We start from the raw sequence: 19,105 nt of genomic DNA on the forward strand, positions 1-19,105 counted from the left end.
AATCATGACAAATTCGTTAAACCGTATACATAACAAAATCCGGTTGTATCTCAAAATAGAAAATCAAACAACTTGACACTTCTGGACGATACAATTTAATATATTTGGTAGGAACATAGGAACAATGATGGTTTGTATTAGTGTGGAACGATGTCACGCTTTCATATGAACTTAGGATGACGTGCTCACTTGTACACCACACCTTGTGCTTTTTTAGCATATTCATTTTTATCATTTTTTTTTAATTTATCGCTATCAATCTTTTTCTTTCTTTTTTTAACGATCAAAAAACCTCAGGATTCCGGATAAACCATTTAGCAAAAGGTCACCCATGCTTACAGTTGCAAACAACGCTGGTGATCTTGTCCTCCATTATTTACAGAGGAAACTTTCCGTCTAGCAAAAGGTCACCCATGCTTACAGTTGCAAACAACGCTGGTGATCTTGTCCTCCATTATTTACAGAGGAAACCTTCCGTCTGAAGGTCCAATGTGAAAAAACCCTTATTCACGCACACAATTTTATCACGAACGAGACTCAAACTGACGATCTCTTCAAAAGAAAGCAACCGAGTCACCGCTAGAGCACTGTTTTTTTGGTCGCTATCAGTTTAAATGCGAATGATTTTTTTATTAAAAGGCCAAAATTATAAATAAAAAATCCTTGTCCATGTATATATTCTTGAGTAAACTGGTCCATGGATAAAGATTTCAATTGGGTTAATTCCACTACCATATATTATGACTTATGATTCCAATTCCTTTTTACTCTACCATTCATATTCTCAACTATGCATTTGTATTAATATGACCAGGAAAAATCCGATAAAGAGAATTTTGAATTGATTTGTTGTATAATTTATATAGGATAATATCGAATATGAATAGACAAATTAAAACCTAATTAAAACTAACTAAAACATAAATTAAACCATGAAACAAAATTCTCAAGTCAGAATGTTAACATGACCTCCTGACAGCCAAGGATCATCATAAACCGACCTATTGACTGGACCAAGAACAAATTATTAATTTTGCACTTGCCACTTGCCGACTATCAATTGTAATATGGTACATAGTTCACAATTGTTAATTGTTAGATTTAAAAAAAAAACACATGTTTAATCCTCTTGTAGTTTTATGGTTATGGTTTTTAATAAAATTATCATCTTTTTGTATGTTTAATATTTGGTTAAGTCTTTGTATTTAATTTTAATTAGTGTGTTTAAATTTATATATTTTAAAAATAAATAAGAAAACCGATAATAAATAGGACACCATCATATTTGAAGAAAACTGAAAAGAATCAGGAAAAAACTAATGTGGCATCTGCGAAAAACGGAATGACTCCAATGCTCTAATACCCTTTTGACAAGTTTAAATTATTTATTATTTACTTTTTTTTTTCTAATGACGACATTTTTTTATGTTTAGGCCACTCTTTCCAAACTATGTTGTCTTAATCGGGTCTATACTGACTTTAGAGTTTGGTTAGGGTACGTCACCTTTTGATTAGTCTAAATGATTTATTAGTTATTGTATTAATATATATTATACATAAAACTATATGATTATTTATAAAAGTTAGAAGTGAAAAAACGAATTTTAATTTGTACTTTCCAACATAACTATATGCATGTGTTGTTTACCTATTGGCTAGAGGTATATCATAATATATGTGGTTATTTATTTAGTTTATTTATTCTGAACAATGAAGAGGGAAAATTTCATTAAACAACAAAAGCCAAGGAGAGGCTATAATTGCAAACCATGAAAGTCCAAAATAATATACACACACACAAAGCAAAACTTACCCATTTCTACATCTTACTAGATGACATGCAAGTTGCAACTTATTATTATAGGTTTAAATCAAACTCAAAGACACATAATTTTTTGTTAATATAAATGTAATTTGGTTAAGTCAAAGTGTCAAACTCAAAGACAGTAAATAAGTTCTAATACTATATTTTTGCATATTCAAGTTATAAAAAATACAGAAAATACAAATCTGGTATTTTATATCTCCAAATTTCAAGATATATCTAGCAATTTAGCCTCTTGTTGCCGATGTTCCTTGGCTCAATTGGCAAATGCTAGCTGGGTTAAGGCAAGAGGATGTAACGGGTTCGAAACACACAATGTGACAAGAATTATGTGGGATCTCTTGGGGTCCCGGTTCAATTCCAACAAATGAGAACACAACTGTTTTAGGTTTCGGATTCGGGTACGGTGAGTTGTATACGGGTAGTAAGCCTTTCGAAATCTTCTAGCAACCAGTTTGCACATAAGTCTCAAAAAAGAATCTAGCATGTTGTTGAAACAAGGTGGTCAACGAGTTGGGTGCGCCAAGAGTCCAAGACAACTTGCATTCTAACACATGCTACGCAAAAAGGTTAATGTTTATCTAGGCCTCCTTAGACTATATAAAGCAAGACAATGATATGTGGAATCATATAGGTTCGACTCTTGGTCATCTAAAAAGTCATTTTGATTTAAACACAATTTTCATAATGCTTTTTTCTTTTTTGTGTATAGGTTCAAAAAAAGTTTTTTACCCGGTTTCACCCGCCCATTTTCCGTCCCAATAACAAAAATTCATGAAACGTCAACATTGCGCACCAAACACTTACAAATTGCCTAACATTCAATCGACCGGAAATGCTTTTGTGAGGGTTTTTCTTTTTTCAAACCAAAGGTTTTTAACTATTTATTTCCAATTTTCCATTGTTCTTGATCAATAACATGCTACTCCCAAACTTGATATATGTGCGCATGTCATGTGAGTTTAATTTTGTGGGCTATATCAATAAGTTTGGGCTGCTTAGCCCAACTCAAGTTGTTAAAACTTACAGATCTTTGCATATTGGGCCACATATTCCAAAAGTTGCTATAAGATCAATATTTATTTAACACTTGTATATGGAAGTAGTCTCTATATTTCTACGGGTTAGAGATAAGGTTGTCTACATTGTATCCTCATCAGGTTTTAATATAGCTTTACTATTGGTGGGTTTTATTGAGTATCGTGATGATGATGATGACATGGTTTATTAATTTAAAATTTTATTCTTTTTGTAAATAATTAACAAAGTTTGTAATTACTAATTATTGACTTTACCAACAAAAGCCACACTAACATTCAACAATGGAAGGAAACCTTTTTCTTGGATTAGAGATGCACAAACCAAATATTGGGCCAGAGTCATAACCGGGCATTCCCAATAACCAAACCCTATTATGAGGGATGAGATTTGATACCCACAGGAACCACCGAACTAGTCCGGGTAAGGTAGGGTCGGGTCCATTTTTTATGCCCACGTCCACTCAAATGTAATTGTAAAATCTCTCTACCCGGGTAGGAACCCATTTTTTAAAATGAATGAGCCCAAATTTCGCCCCCATTAAATTTATCTTTTTAGATTTCAAAGTCCGTGTTGGCCATTTTACCAATTCACTAGGCCAAGGTCGGCTCTTAAGGAGGATAGAGCGATCGACAGACCCTGGCTCAAATTTCTGCTAAGCCAGAAAATTATTTTAAAAAAATTATATATGTTTTTATAAAAAGAAAAATATGTATTTTTGATTTTTAAACTTAATTACTCGACTTATTTAAGCCTATATTTATACAAAAAAAATTGTACACAACTCAAATTATAACCAAGTAAACCCATTTAAAAACTTAATTGTTTCAATCCAACCAGAAACGTTTTTTTACTTTAGACCCAAAAAATTTATGCCTTCAGCTTAAAAAAGTTTTACAATTCTCGAAGACGGTCTTGCAATAGACAAATATGTTTTTAAATCGAATACGGTTATAATCAGTTGGAAATAAAAAGAATATAAAAGAACATAAGAAAACATATGATAAGTTACACATCAATCATATTTAATATAATAAAATTTTAAGCTCAAACAAGTTAAAAAATCATTCATGAAAATTTAAACATATACAAGTTCTTTTATAAACAATCTAACCAATCTACTAAACTAGAATGATAAAATACATACCAATTCAACTATTAACAACACGTAACACAATTATACATGTATGGTGCTTAGTAGAATGTAGAAATCATTGAGATTTGGTTAGTGGCAATATAAAGGTCCCATTGACTATTAAAACAAAGTGGGTGATCACTTAATTGCTATGCCCAACATACACTCTCACTTGCCCATATAAATAAATACAAATAATGATCTTACCAAACAACCGATATTTCATTAACTACTGGATCAAAATTATTAGTCAACAGTGCTTATCATTAATACAATGTTTAGTAGCCCATGTTTGATAAACAGGGCCCATTTTAATATTCTCTTAATTCTTTTTTTCTTTATTTATTTTAATTATTATTAAATTTTATTATGCACATGTTTTTTTATTTTATTTTTCAAATTGTAATTTGATTTAAAAGTTTTTCTGTTTTTATTATTGAATAACAACCTTTTCATTTAACATTATGTAACAAAATTATTATTTTGCTAGCAATCTACCACTTTATACAATTAGCATGTTATAACAGGTAAAAATCCATATGAACATTTGTTACAAGTCCAGAATGGGGTGGTCCAATGGTTGTAAAGTAAGAGTAAAGGCTACCATTCAATAAAGTTGGTGAGGGTTAAAGTTCAAACCATTAAAGCGTCGTTTAATAAAGTGTCAAGAACAATACATTTTAATACAATTCACTATTGTTTATTTTTAACATTAATTCCAAATAATTTTTTTTAAAGATACATTCACAAGTTTGATCGTCGGCCATAGGGTGTCCGGGGTGGAGTCGGCTTCACTCATCAAAAATTTGGTATTCATCGGCTAAGCCCCTTAATTAATTGGGTTTACAATCGCGTGTGTGAACCCGAAGTAAGTGTGCCGGTGTTTGGGGGGGAGGGGGTTGTTTTTATATATTTCCTTCATAAATCTTCATACACCCTTATAAATGTTCATACCCCTAATACCCTGATACCATACATTTGGTTTATCGGTAAATCCAAAAAGGACAATATATCTATTGCGTTAAAGCTTTAACTCGTTAACTTACAAGTAAAAACGACGTGAGAAAGGGCCAATTGGATGCAACTTATAAAATGTCTTCATCGTCGTCATCATCGAATTGACATTTATAACTAACAACAAAAGAAAACCAAGAAAAAACAATGAACAAAATGCACTTTTCTCAGACAAATAATATTAAATAAGAAAAGGCTAATGCATGCTTGAAGATGAATGATACTGCAATGACCCACTAAATCTCATGGGCAATAAAAAAAATTAATAAATTGGTAATTTGACGCTCGGTTTCCATCACATTTAATGTTTTATAGACTGAAATTAGAGAACGAAATTACGGAAGTTTGAATATATGATTTGAATTATATGACTTTTATATTCTTATAAAAAATGTGTTGCTACTACTTACTTATTTATTACATATATTAATATTTCGTTTTCAATTATTTGAATTTTCTAACTTCGAATCGCTTTAAATTCGAATTCAGTGTAAAAAATGTCAAAACCCAAACAGCACGACTCGTATAACCTGAAAACCAACCTAACAAACGGTGCACAAACATCCTTGGAGCAATATTCACATTGCAAATCAGGTGCACAAAGCCCTCGCATGCGCAAGAAATAATCTACTCCTAAGTACTCAAATAAACCACCTAGAATAGACGGGTGCATTATACCACCACAACATCTCGAGGATAATGCACGCATCTGTAACATGCATTTCAACTAGAGTAGAGACGGTTCCCACAAACCGACGTCGTGACCACCAGACAACAACCTTATTGTTGATACAAGGTGCACTTTAACATGACTACTCCACCTCTACTTTGATATATACTAGGTTATTGACTCGTATACAATACCATATTGATAGAAATTATATAAAACGTCAAATCCATACCATATGGATGGAAATTATATAAAACGTCAAATATAAATATACGTTAGGTGTACAGGCGTACAAGAATGGGCTACGTGTAGTGGAGGGACTACAAAATGGGACGTTTTGTGCAATGTGGCACCCAGTCAGCGACGACAAAAAACAACCCCCCCCCCCCCCCCTCGCCCCATTTATCGCCTGGGCGGTGTTCACCAACAAAATCGCCCCACTTTGTGGGCATTTGTCGCCCCACTACAAGTAGCCTTAGCATATGTAATACTAGCCTAAAAAAATAAGCCAAACCAATGGCATCATAGTCAAGGTTCAACACCAATAGCAACACAAAATCAATGAAAGAAAAAAACTAAAGCAAGAAGATGGTATGATAATAAATTAATACATGTAAATATGTTGATTGATTATACTATAAAATTTAAAAAGAAAAGTATGATAATAAGGATAGAAACCCAGAAGCAAGTGATGATGATCAAGATCTATACATAAAACTTGTCTGCAACCTAGTATTTTCCCTGCCAAATTTATTTTTCACAAAACCAATTTCAGAGGAAAGAATCCTCTTCCTCTTCCTATGAGTACCTATTTTCCGATCATTCCGCGTTTCTCAACAATTTTGTTTTTGTGAATAACACCTGCAAATAAATAAAAACAAACACATAGTTGTCAATATGTTGTAAACAAATTGCAAGTTTAGTTTTGGGATGAGATTGATTACATTGAAAGAATCAATAGAACGGTGGTGGCGGTGGTGATGAGTATGATACTCCGGTTATTGGGGGTAGTGGGCCCTCGTATGCCGGTGTTGGAGGTGGTGGTGGTGGTGAATTGTGGTGGACGGGTGGTGGTGGTGGGGAGTAATATTGGATTGGTGGTGGTGGAGAGAAATGTTGGACCGGTGGAGGTGGAGGGTTGTGGTGAACGGGTGGTGGCGGTGGTGAGTATTCGATGCAAGGAGGTGGTGGTGGTGGTGGTTCTATACATAGAGGTGGTAATGGTGGAGGTGGGGAGTGGTGTAGTGGTGGTGGTGGAGAGTGGTGTGGTGGTGGTGGTGGTGGTGGGGACGAGTAGATATATGTGGGTGGTGGTGGTGGTGGTGGTGAGTGAGGTGGAGGTGGGGAGTGTGGTGGTGGTGGTGGCGAGTGCGGTGGGGGTGGGGGGTGTGGTGGAGGAGGTGAATTGTAGTAGTAAGGTGTGGGCGGTGGCGGGGAATTCAATGGTGGTGGTGGTGGTGGAGATGCTGATGGAGGTGGTGGTGGCGGTGGTCTTACGCAATAAGGCGGTGTTGTTGGAGGTGGAGGGGGAGGCGGAGGAGGCGGTAACACAATTGGTGGTGGTGGAGATGGTGGTGGAGGTGGTGGAGGTAAATAAACCGGTGGTGGAGGCGGTGGGGGTGATGGAGGAGGCGGTGATGGTGGTGGGGGTGGAGGTGAGTAAACTGGTGGTGGCGGTGATGGTGGAGGTGGTGGCGGTGAATACACGGGCGGTGGCGGTGGTGGAGGTGATGGAGGAGGCGGTGATGGTGGTGGAGGTGGAGGTGAATAAACGGGCGGTGGCGGTAATGGTGGAGGTGGTGGCGGCGAATTAACGGGCGGTGGAGGTGATGGTGGAGGTGGAGGTGATGGTGGCGAATAAACGGGCGGTGGGGGTGGGGGTGAATAAACGGGCGGTGGGGGTGATGGTGGGGTGTAAACAGGAGGTGGTGGCGATGGGATTACAACGGGTGGAGACGGAATCACAACAGGCGGAGACGGAGTCACAACCGGGGGTGAGGGCACCGGGGTTGGGACAAACCGAGCACACCTAAATGCACTACAATGTATTCTCTTAGAGGCAAACAATTTACACTGATTCGCAGACCTCTGCGCCGGCCTGCCCGGCAAACAATTCCTCCTATCATCAAAAGCATCCAACCTCAAACACACCGGAGGCTCGCCAGTAAAGAAATTATCCGAATAAGTAAAATTCTCAAGCCGCGGCAACCTACACACACTTTCGGGTATACTCCCAGTCAAAAAATTATGAGCCACATTCAATTGCTCCACACTAACCAAACCCGAAATACTTTCAGGCAACGGACCCATCAACTGATTCGAACTCACATCAAACACAGTTACATTACTCAACAACCCGATTTCATCGGGCACACACGACCTTAACCCATTGTTCATCATGATAATCTCATTCAATGTATCCGACATGTTGCCAATACTCGAGGGTAAACACCCGTGAAACTTATTATTCGCCAAAACAATAACCGAAACAGGCGAATTACCGAAATTATCCGGCAATTCGAACTGAAACCTGTTATGGTTAATAAAAATAGCATCCAAGTCTTTATCAAACAATTCTTTAGGCACAATGCCTTCGAATTCGTTAAACCGGAGATCCAAAAACTTCAATTTCGGTAACTTAAGAACCACATTCGGAAACCGTCCAGCGAACCGGTTATTACTCACATCAAGCTCGAAAAGTATCTTCAAGTGCCTAAACTTTTGCGGAATTGTTCCGCAAAACCTATTCGAATTAATATGAAACAAAGCGAGATCGGTAAGCAACCCCAGCTCTTCGGGTAAGTACCCCGCGATATCCCCATGGTTGAGATCAATCCCGGCAACCGTCCTTTCGGACCGGTTGCCCTGTGCAGGTGCACAGAACACGCATGTGTACCCGCACACGTCAGATCCAACCCAATCTGTAGTCAGATTGTTTGGATCTGAGAGAATAGCTTGCTTCCATGCTTGTAAAGCAATGTAAGCTATTCTCAGCCTTGGGTTCTCAAACACCAAGGAAGGATCCACCGTCACATTCTCGCCTCGGTCACCATATTCATCTCGGTAGTACTGAAGCTGGCGGTGCCGGAAGTACAAAGCCTCAGTACTTCCGACACCGTCATTGGTGTAACCACCAGCAATACAAATACAAATACAAAACGAATACAAGACAACCCAAAAAAGAAACAAGTGTCTCGGGGTGGAATGACTAGTTGAGATGATGGTGTTCTTCATCTCAACAAATTAGACATCTGAATGATATGATGGAAAAAATGTGTGTGAATGGGTAATGAGATTAATATTGGGGGTAAGGATATTGGGAGAGAGTGTGTGAAATGGGATGAGAGAGAGAGAGAGAGAGAGAGAGAGAGAGAGAGTGAATACAGCTAAATCACAGCTCAAAACGCATTTGGTTTTATTTGTATTTCTCTCTCTAGAATATATGTGTTTAATTTTTGTATGGAGGTGTTATTTATTGACAATTGAATGCACGCCGGAGGCCGGCAGAGGACCGGACTGGTTTATAATATTTGTAATATATAGTCCCTTAAGTTTTGATTACTTTGTATTTATTGTTATCATTTTTTTAAATGGTAATTTGGATTACTGACGAGTCAATAGTCTACCCAGGGCCGTTCATGCCCAAGTTCGAAATTAAACGAAGCAGTTCAGTTATTCTCGAGCTCAATTTTGAATTTAATTGAGCCTAAGATCGTGTCAATGAGCCTAGCCATGACTCGAGTCTAGTTTGACTCCGTTTCAAATAAAATCATACAATATTGAATGTTTTATAAACAAGTAAAATAAAATGAAAATAATCAACAGATATATGTTAAGAATATTGAAATTTGAAAGAATTAGAGTTATAAATGGAATAAAAATCAAAGAGTTAAAATATGAGATATATTTGATAATGATAAAACACGTGTCGTCGAAGATGTTGTTGGTAGTGATAGTAAGAAAGGACGAGATTCTATTTTTTTTATTAAACTTCTTCTATATCAAAAAAATCTTTAAGAAACTATTACAATTCAAATTTTATTATTAAATAGTTTAGTTAAGATGATTAAATACAATGAAAATACTCAAAATATATATATATATGTTAAGATTTAAGAATATTATAATTTCAAAATTAAAATTATAAATGGAATAAAAATCAAAGAGTTAAACTATGAGATATGTTTGATAAAAACACGTGTCTAAGAAAGGACGATATTCTAATTTTTTTTATTAAACTTCTTCCATATATAAAAAATGTGAAGTTATATTACTTTAACTATTACAATTCAAATTTTATTATTAAATAAAAGTAATGTTTAAATATAATATATATTTTATTCATTAAATTCTACGGAACAAACGGTCGAAAGTGGAATGATTCTTCACATAGTGCATGTGGGGGCGCGGCCAAGCTTTCCTTTTATTCTATAACCGGCCTTTTTGTCTTAATGTAAAAAAAAAAAAAAAATCACTCATGCTATTATATATGCTTTTTAAAAGATGTAAACTAATCACCACTATAAGTCTATAACTTATGATTTAGAGATTGAAGAAACACTAATCGACCTCGGGCAGATTACGGATAATCTGGGGGTTAAATAGATGTTTCCCACGAGGGTTATGTCCGGCAAGATGGTTATTCTTCTGATAACCTGCAAAACAGACCGTGAGCTCGTCACTGAGAAGGGGGGGTACCTCCTTGTGACCACCCTCCGGCGTGAGAATCAGACTAGATTGCTCTTGAATATAAGTGTATATTAAGAGAAATAGCTAGAGAGAAGATGATGATACCGTTCCAAGGTGTTGGAGTATTTATAGCCGAAGGTAGGTTTCCAAGCAGGTACAGCCGGCTGAACACTATTCCTGTTCTACCAACTGTGGGCTACGCACGTGCCATGCTGATGGTTGGTGGGTAGGCAGCGGCTGATAGTGACCCGGCCGGCCGTGTACTATTCATTTTCCACCAACTGCAGGCTATGGACGTGCCCCGACAGGGGTTGGTGAGTAGGCAGCGGCTGATAGTGACTTTAAGTACTAGAGCGTGCTGCCCGTCGTACTGTTGTCAGTGAGCTGTCGTAGCTTTGGTCAGATCTTTTGTCCCTACCTTGGCAGGTACAGTACAAAAGATCCTCCAGTGTCATACGGACTGGCTCATTTGGGCGGGAGTATTCCCGGCTTTGGGAGGGAGTGTTCCCGGCTTGCTCATTCCCTCTTCAGGTGACATTACTGATTTATTTGAGAGTTAGTGCCTTGTGCGTGTAGCCTTGCTGCGCGGGTAGCCTTCCCTGATGGCTAGTATCCGTAGCTGCGGGAACAGGCGGAGTACTTCACCATTGGGAGGCTTTTCCTGCGGGAACAGCTTGCGTACTGCGCGTAAGGACGTCGCGTCTCTGAGCATGGTTGGTCCTGCGGATCCAGTTGGTCTTTGCGCAGACGTCCCTCTAAGGAGTCTTGCGAGTTCAACTGCGCAGACATCTCTCTTCGAGGTGAGTCTTGCGGGTTCAACTGCGCAGACGTCTCTCTTCGAGGTCAGTCTTGCGGGTCCAACTGCGCAGACGTCCCTGTTTAAGGTGAGTCTTGAGGGTCCAACCGCGCAGACGTCCCTGTTCAAGGTGAGTCTTGCGGGTCCAACTGGGCTCTGCTATGACCTACCTCTTCATGTCCCCCCAGTCCAATGTTCTTCTCATGAATTGCTAATAAGTGAGGTGAACTTTTGGACTTAAGCAAGGGGTTTTGAAAAGGGTTTAGTTTTAAGGTTTTCCATGGGGATTCTTCCCGTGGAAGTCCTAATGTCACGTGCAGAAATTCCCGACTTTTCTGCTTGATCTTTGGGTATGATGCGGGTAGGTCTGTAACCTCCTCGCAAGTCAGGAGCGTTGAGTTCCACTTGTGTAGATTCTCCTTGAGGTTTTGGTAGTTTTAAACATAGTGATCAATTATGTTAAACAACCAATTCCATCTTGGAGCTTCAAACAATCTAATTCTCAACGTTCCCGCTATGCGGGGATGTTATTTCCGTTTCCGCAAGCATGGCCCAGAAGATCCTTCTTGGTTTCAATTCCCTGCGGAGTGCTAAGTATGTGAAGGGTTTTGCCTTGACACTGTACCCGCACTCGTCTTATAGTTACTTTACTTCCAAGGTATTCCTGGCGTCAATTCCCTGCAGGTGCTAAGTATGTGAAGGGTTTTGCCTTGACACTGTACCCGCACCCATCTTATAGTTAGTTGGTTGCCGAGGTATTCTTGGCTTCAATTCCCTGCAGGTGCTAAGTATGTGAAGGGTTTTGCCTTGACACTGTACCCGCATCTGTCTTATAGTTACTTGGTTGGCAAGGTAAGGGGTATAGTCCCGCTTACTTTTGAATCTTTGTGAGTTGCGTTATAAACGTTACATGACTTGCGCATGCATATTTTAGTTTATTTTAGCAATTTTCCCAGTGTTTTGAATAAGTTAACCGTTCGACGCGCGGTTGTCAATAGGTTAGTGTTCAGTTTCCTCTATCATGATTGTGCGGGTAGGACCGTCACTTTCATTTAGTGGGATGACCAATCTTCACCTATAACTGACCTGCGTGAAGGTTTGCCGTTTTTTGTGTTTGTGCGGGTTTTGCCGCTGTCCACACGCAACGACTTCTCTCCATATTTATGCGGTGAATACCGGCATACAGTCCGGAAAGTTCATAAGTACAAATGTAAAGCGATCAACACAATGTGAAAGGAGAATCATTTCCATTAGAAGTGGCCCCAGGCCGTTTCTTTATAAGTTTGGAATTGATCTACATGTAACATTTGCGTAATTGAGCTCCATTCCATGTTCTTGGGATGGGGGTGCCATCGAGCCTTTCGAGCCGGTATGCGCCCTTTCCGAAAACTTCTTTGATAATGTATGGCCCTTCCCAGACGGGGGCCAGCTTTCCTGGGCGTTCTTGGTTCGAAGCCTCGTTGTTACGCAGTATGTAGTCTCCGACATTGAAGTTGCAGAGTTTTACCCGCGTGTTGTAGTACTTTTGCATTTGTCGCTTGTAGTTCTCTTCACGCGCTGCGGCTAAGTCTCTGCGTTCCTCGGTTAGCATAAGGTCTAACCGTCTTTCCGCATCATTGTCCTCTGGTTGAATCAAGACCCTTGGTGAGGGTAGACCAATTTCGACCGGGACCATGGCTTCAGTGCCGTAAGTGAGGCTGAACGGGGTTTCTCCCGTACTTGCCTTTTTCATCGTTCTGTGTGCCCAAAGGACGTGTGGAACTTCGTCCACCCAGCCGGATCTGTGTTCCAGGAGTCTTTTCTTGATGCCGTCGACGATGCTCTTATTTGCTCTTTCCACCTCACCATTACCCTGCGGGTGCGCCACTGAGGTAAAGGTGTGGGTGATTTGAAGTTCTTTCAGCCACTGTTGTAGCTTCATGTCAGCAAAGTTGGTGCCGTTATCGCTCACCAGATTCTGTGGAAGTCCAAAACGACAAATAATAAATTCCCAAATAAATTTTTTGATATGTTTTGCGGTTGTTTGGGCTAAGGGTTTTGCTTCTATCCACTTGGTGAAGTAGTCGATGGCGACCAATAGAAACTGGACGTTCCCTGCTGCTGCTGGAAATGGGCCTGTCACATCGATGGCCCACTTCTGAAATGGCCATGAAGAAGTGACTGGAACAAGTTCATTCTTCGGGCGATGCGTGTTGGGTGCGTAAAGTTGGCAAGACCTACACTTTCTGATGTATGCCAGTGCATCCGTATGCATCCCCGGCCAAAAGTATCCCGCGTTGTTTAGCTTAGCTACAACTGCGCGTGGACCTGCGTGTATCCCACAGATGCCTTCGTGTACTTCCCTCAGGAGGTAGTCGGCATCTTGGTCGTCGACGCATCTGAGGAGTGGACCAAGAAAGTTACGTCTGTAAAGGATGTCATCGATGAGTTGATAGTTCAGTGCTTTACAGCGTAGTTTTCTTGCCTGTTTTCGACTCTGGTAGTATACCCGCCGCAAGGTAATTTATTATTGGTATCATCCATGTTTCCGTGCCGGTTTGGATGACACAGACTTCCTTGTGTGGGACTGATGGTGCTCCAAGGAGTTCAATGCGGATGTCCTTTCCCAAGTGGGTGAAAGCCAATGACGCAAGCTTGCTTAACGCATCCGCAGATTTGTTTTCGTTACGCTTGACGTGTATGACTTTACAATCGTTAAAATCGCGCATGAGGGTTTTTGCTTGAGCGAGGTACAGGGCTATTGTGTCGTTCACGGCCGTGTACGTCCCGTTTATCTGATTTGCTACTAACATGGAATCCACGTGGGCTTCCAAGTTCTTCACTCCCATCTTACGCGCAATCCTCAGCCCGGCCAAGAATGCTTCATACTCCGCTTCGTTATTTGTACTTGGAAAATCCAGTCGAATAGCGTAAGTGTATTCTTGGCCCGCTGGGTTGGTTAGTTTTAACCCTGCGCCTGAGCCCTCGTTGCTGGCTGCTCCATCAGTGTAGAGTCGCCAGACATCATTGATGTCCTGTGCTGAAGAGGGTTGAGCCTCGTCCTGGCACTCTTTCTCCCGCGAGGCGGGGACTTCTGCAATAAAGTCGGCCAAGACCTGGCCTTTTATGGCTGGCCTCGGCTTATACTTTATCGCGTATTCTCCCAATTCTATTGCCCATTTGGCTAGGCGTCCCGACAGTTCGGGTTTGCCTAAAACGTTTGCAAGTTTGAAGTTGGTGAGAATGGTGATTGGGTGACCTTGGAAATATCGTCTTAGCCTGCGTGAAGCCTGTACAAGTGCTAAGACTAATTTTTCCAGGGTAGAGTACCGGGTTTCGAAGTCTGTTAGCAGACGGCTAACATAGTAGATTGGCATCTGGATGCCTTTTCGCTCGACTAGCAGGACGACCCCGGTTGCTCTATCTGTGGCGGAGAGGTATAAGATTAATTCCTCTCCCGCTTCTGGTGCTGTGAGCGTTGGGAGTTCGATCAAACGTGGCCGAATTTCCTGAAAAGCTGCTTCCGCTTCTGGTGTCCAGCGGAAGTGCGTTTTCTTTAAACAGTTTCTCAACGTTGACACGAATGGGAACGACCTATCCGCATGGTTTGCCAAAAAGCGGTTAAGTGCGACTAGGCGTCCATTCAGTGTCTGAGCTTGCTTGATGGTGGTAGGTGATTCCATTTTGATAATGGCTTCGACCTTTTCAGGGTTCGCTCTGAAGCCATCTTTAGTAACAATGACTCCTAAGAACTTCCTTTCTTCCATCCCAAAGGAACACTTGCTCGGGTTGAGCTTCATGTTTATCTTTCTGAGTGTGTTGAATGTTTCTTCGATGTCTTTCAACATCGTTTCTGGGTCAAGGCTTTTGATGACCAGGTCATCCATGTAGACTTCCAAGTTCCTAGGAATGGCAACGGGGCGGGTTTGGGGCGGGTTTTGCTTAACCCGAACCCGAACCCGAAACCAAAAACCATCCCCGTACCCGCCCCATTACCCGTCGGGTTTAAATCGGGGATTCCCCGTTTGGTTTTTTGTACCCCCCCGACCCGCCCCGTCCCCGAACCCGAAAACCCGAAACCGATCCGACCCGACCCGAAATTGGTTCATCACATAACTGAACATTTATCGAAATAAACTTCTGCATCACACACATGAAAGCTGAAACAATGTGTTACAAAGGAAATAAAACCAAGTCTACATGGCCGAAAAATCATGCCAAATACACAAACTACAAACTTGCGACCAAATCTAAATACCAAATCAAACCAAATCATCCAAAGTCGTCGTGCCACTTTCTTTAGTACCTACCTACATTAAGAATATTTATCAATAAATCAACCAAGTTAAAAGAATAAAAGCTATGTTACAAAAATAGTAAATTTTATAAATATTATTACCTCTTCCACATCCATTTCATATTCAATGGTGCGGCAATATGCCTCGGTCTCTTCCGAACAAGTTTCTATATTTAATAGTAATAACATAAACATATATTCATGATTATGAAGAAAAATAACATGAGTAATAATGTAATATTCAATATAGCGTTACCTCGAATCTCATTCAACAACCAACTTTGAGCACACATTAAAGCCTCCAAAGTTTTTGGGTGAAGTCGACTTCGGTGAGGACTTATTAATCTTCCACTTGTACTGAACGCAGATTCAGAGGCAACGGTGGAAACTGGAATTGCCAATACATCTTTTGCCATCCTTTGAAGTGTCGGATACTTACCTCCATTTGTCTTCCACCAAAGCAACAAATCCAGTTCTACTTCATCAGGCAAAAGATTTTCTTTCAAGTAGTTATCTAACTCTGCCATATCATTCAAGTCATCATTCACCTTAGCTTTGGATTTAATGTCAGATAGGAATTTTTGGAATCCACCAGAAGAACACTCTGACAACCCCGAACTGAATAAAGATGAACTAGAACCACCACCTATAAATTAATGTGAATCAAGATAAATCAAATATTAGCAATTTATATTTATACTCATTAAATATTAATATGATTATACCTTCATAGTAGTTTTTACCACGTGAGTTGGTAGATTCATATTCTTTAAAAAAAGCTCGGACAAAATCCTCAAGAGATTTAAACTCTTCCTTTGCCATTTCTTCACCGTATAAGGCAGGCATAAGCAACTCTACGTATTTTAGCTTGTAACGTGGATCTAAAACCGCAGCCATCCCCATAATCCCATGAATTACAGACCAATATTTATCAAACTTGATACTCATTTTATACGCCATTAGACTAATGTCAACAATAGAAGACTTAGTCCACTCCCGCATAGAAAAACGAATCTCACATATCAAAGGGAAAAAGACATTAGCAGTAGGATACTTGTTACCAGAAAACAAAAGAGTTACCCGATAGAATAGTTGTAGCTTGTTACATATCTCAGTTGCTAAGTCCCAATCAAGGTCCGTAGGCAAACTAGTATACCTGGGCTCTCTTTGCTTTAATCGCGTGAAAACATGTCTATAAGGTATAGCAACACTAAGCATCAAATAAGTAGAGTTCCAGCGAGTCTTGCAATCAACGATCAGTTTCTTTGTGTATTCCATTTCAAGTTGATTGGCTGCTTCCTCAAATTTTTGCTCTCTTTTTCCTGATGCAGACCAAAATAAAACACTATCTCTAATTCTTTCAATCCCATCCTCAATAACAGACAAACCATCTTGAACAATCAAATTGAGAATGTGCGCGCAACAACGCATATGAAACAACTCTCCTTTCCTCATGAGTGATCTCAATGGAAGCTTCTGTAGTAACTTGTTGATAATTGCATCATTTGTGGTACAATTATCAACGGTAAGAGTAGACACTTTTCTATCAATATTCCAATCACATAGACAATCATATAGCGTATCTGCAAGAACATCAGCTGTATGTGGTGCAGGCACATAAATAAACCTATATAAAATTTATGCATCAATATAAGTGTAAAATACATTTAAAGTTTTAAACTAACTTTATATTAGACTTGTACAATATATATGCTTTACCTCATGATTCGGCTTTGCAAGTTCCAAGAGTCATCTATAAAGTGTGCAGTGACGGCCATAAACCCTTTTCTTTGATGGTTAGCTGTCCACATATCAGTAGTTATTGCCACTCTACTTGTGATCCTCCCTAATAGTTTCTTAGTTTTCACCCTTTCATATTCATAAATTTTTAAAATGTCGCTCTTGATGGTATTTCGACTCGGAACCTTAAACAAAGGTTGAAGACCTTGAACAAACTTTCTAAAACCATGATGGTCCACCGTTGTAAGAGGATACTCGTGCACAATAATCATCTCCGCGAGATCTCTCCTTGAGTTGTCTGGATTAAACGTGTAGTTGGAGAGATATGATGAACTACCATCAACTTTCTTTTGCTCCATAATCAAGATGCTTTGTCGTATATCTTTAACAGTTCGTCTTGGACAACGTTCAAAATGATCTCGTAAATGCGATGTGCCGTTTTTGCTTGAACCTCCTAGCTTTTTCTTACAATAGTTACATTCCGCCTTATCTTCACCGTTCACTTTCATTAATTTAAAATGGTTCCACACGGCAGATCTTTTCCTTTTACCACCGACATTTTGACCATCTTCAAAAGTATCATCAAGGTTAGACTCATCGTGGGTAGTAAAGTTAGTTGGTGGTGGTTCATTAGAATCATGTACCCCTTCACTGCTTCCTTGAGGAGTAGAATAAGTAGGAGTGTTTGAAGCAACGGGAGTAGGAGTACAAGTGTCTGAAGCAAATTTATCACCTTGTGATGCCATATAGTTGTAGATGCAACTGAAATAGAATGGCACATAGAAGACTTTAAGCAAAAGCCAACTACAGGCTGCTAGAAGATAACAAATTAAAGACATAGTAAAGAGAATTAAAGAAGATTATACAATATGGACCAGTGGCTCGTGATTGCTAGTGCATGATAGATTGATAGGTCAATGTATACCAGCTACACTACAAATTAAGAGGCTCGACTGCTTTCTTCTATTATAGAATTTATAGAGGAATCAATGAGATTATACTTCATATGAACAGGTGGTAGGATGAGAAAGCGGTGGAATGAAACAGAGACCGAGAGGCCATAGAGTAAGAATATGAATATAATTGAGGATAATATTAATATTAATATAGTCTATTATCATGGAAAGAGGAAACCCCTAAAACAAATTAGATTCCCCAAATCAATTATCATGTCAATCATCAATCGCAAAGAGAACGGTGTATCATACGATATGCAACAACAACAAAATTAGGTCAATTTCAAATGAAAAACCCTAAAAAAGGAGAAAACATACTTCGGTGTGTGTGTGATAGTGGGGAAGAAAAGAATGGTGTGTGTGTGTGATTAAAGAGTGAGATTACATACTTCGGCTGGGATCAAAACGAGGAGGAGGAGGGTGGTCCGGTGGTGCAGACGGCGATTGAGTGGATGGTGATGGTGGTGCAGACGGCGATTGAGTGAATCGGGGGCGGACTGGCGGTGGCGGAGTCTGGATGAGTGGATGTCTGGATGCAGGTTTAGGTTTTTAATATATATATATATATATTATTTATATTTATATTTATATATTATATCGGGGCGGGTCGGGGCGGGGGTACCTGAACCCAAACCCGAACCCGAACCCGAAACAATCCCCGAAACAATCTCCGAAACCCGACCCGAAACCGAAAAAACAAAACCCGACCCGACCCGAAATAAGCCGGTTTTCGGGTTTCCCCGTCGGATTCGGGGATTTTTGCCATCCCTACAAGTTCCTCCCAATTTGGGCATGAAACTCTTTGTCCATCAGGCGTTGGTGTGTGGACCCGGCATTCTTAAGTCCGAATGGCATCATTTGATAACAAAATGTGCCATCGGGCGTCCGAAATGCGGTTTTGTCCTGATCGTCAACGGCCATGTGGATTTGATGGTACCCTTTATACGCATCAAGGAAGCATTTAAG

General features: G+C 39.8%; 2 protein-coding genes across 3 annotated transcripts; both read right to left on the reverse strand.

Moving 5' to 3' along the window:
* Positions 1-6,254: 6,254 nt before the first annotated feature.
* On the reverse strand, positions 6,255-8,936 carry LOC143569270 (leucine-rich repeat extensin-like protein 4). Of its 2 annotated transcripts, XM_077055238.1 has the most exons (3): positions 7,608-8,936; positions 6,627-7,577; positions 6,255-6,543 (listed from the first exon to the last, which is right to left on the reverse strand). In XM_077055238.1, exons 1-2 carry the CDS (start codon positions 8,914-8,916, stop codon positions 6,637-6,639), a joined length of 2,250 nt encoding a protein of 749 aa, XP_076911353.1. In that variant the 5' UTR covers positions 8,917-8,936; the 3' UTR covers positions 6,255-6,543; positions 6,627-6,636. The 2 variants fall into 2 exon arrangements, with proteins under 2 accessions (XP_076911353.1, XP_076911347.1); XM_077055232.1 differs by having other exon boundaries at positions 6,627-8,936.
* An 8,222-nt stretch (positions 8,937-17,158) lies between these two features.
* On the reverse strand, positions 17,159-17,929 carry LOC143566620 (zinc finger BED domain-containing protein RICESLEEPER 3-like). Its single transcript, XM_077053271.1, has 2 exons — positions 17,635-17,929; positions 17,159-17,565 (listed from the first exon to the last, which is right to left on the reverse strand). Exons 1-2 carry the CDS (start codon positions 17,927-17,929, stop codon positions 17,159-17,161), a joined length of 702 nt encoding a protein of 233 aa, XP_076909386.1.
* Positions 17,930-19,105: the final 1,176 nt, after the last annotated feature.

The sequence above is a fragment of the Bidens hawaiensis genome, unplaced genomic scaffold (genome assembly GCF_021521415.1).
Source record: "Bidens hawaiensis isolate Kalapana, Puna unplaced genomic scaffold, B.hawaiensis_p1.1 tig00001236_1, whole genome shotgun sequence".
Taxonomy (NCBI): Eukaryota; Viridiplantae; Streptophyta; class Magnoliopsida; order Asterales; family Asteraceae; genus Bidens; species Bidens hawaiensis.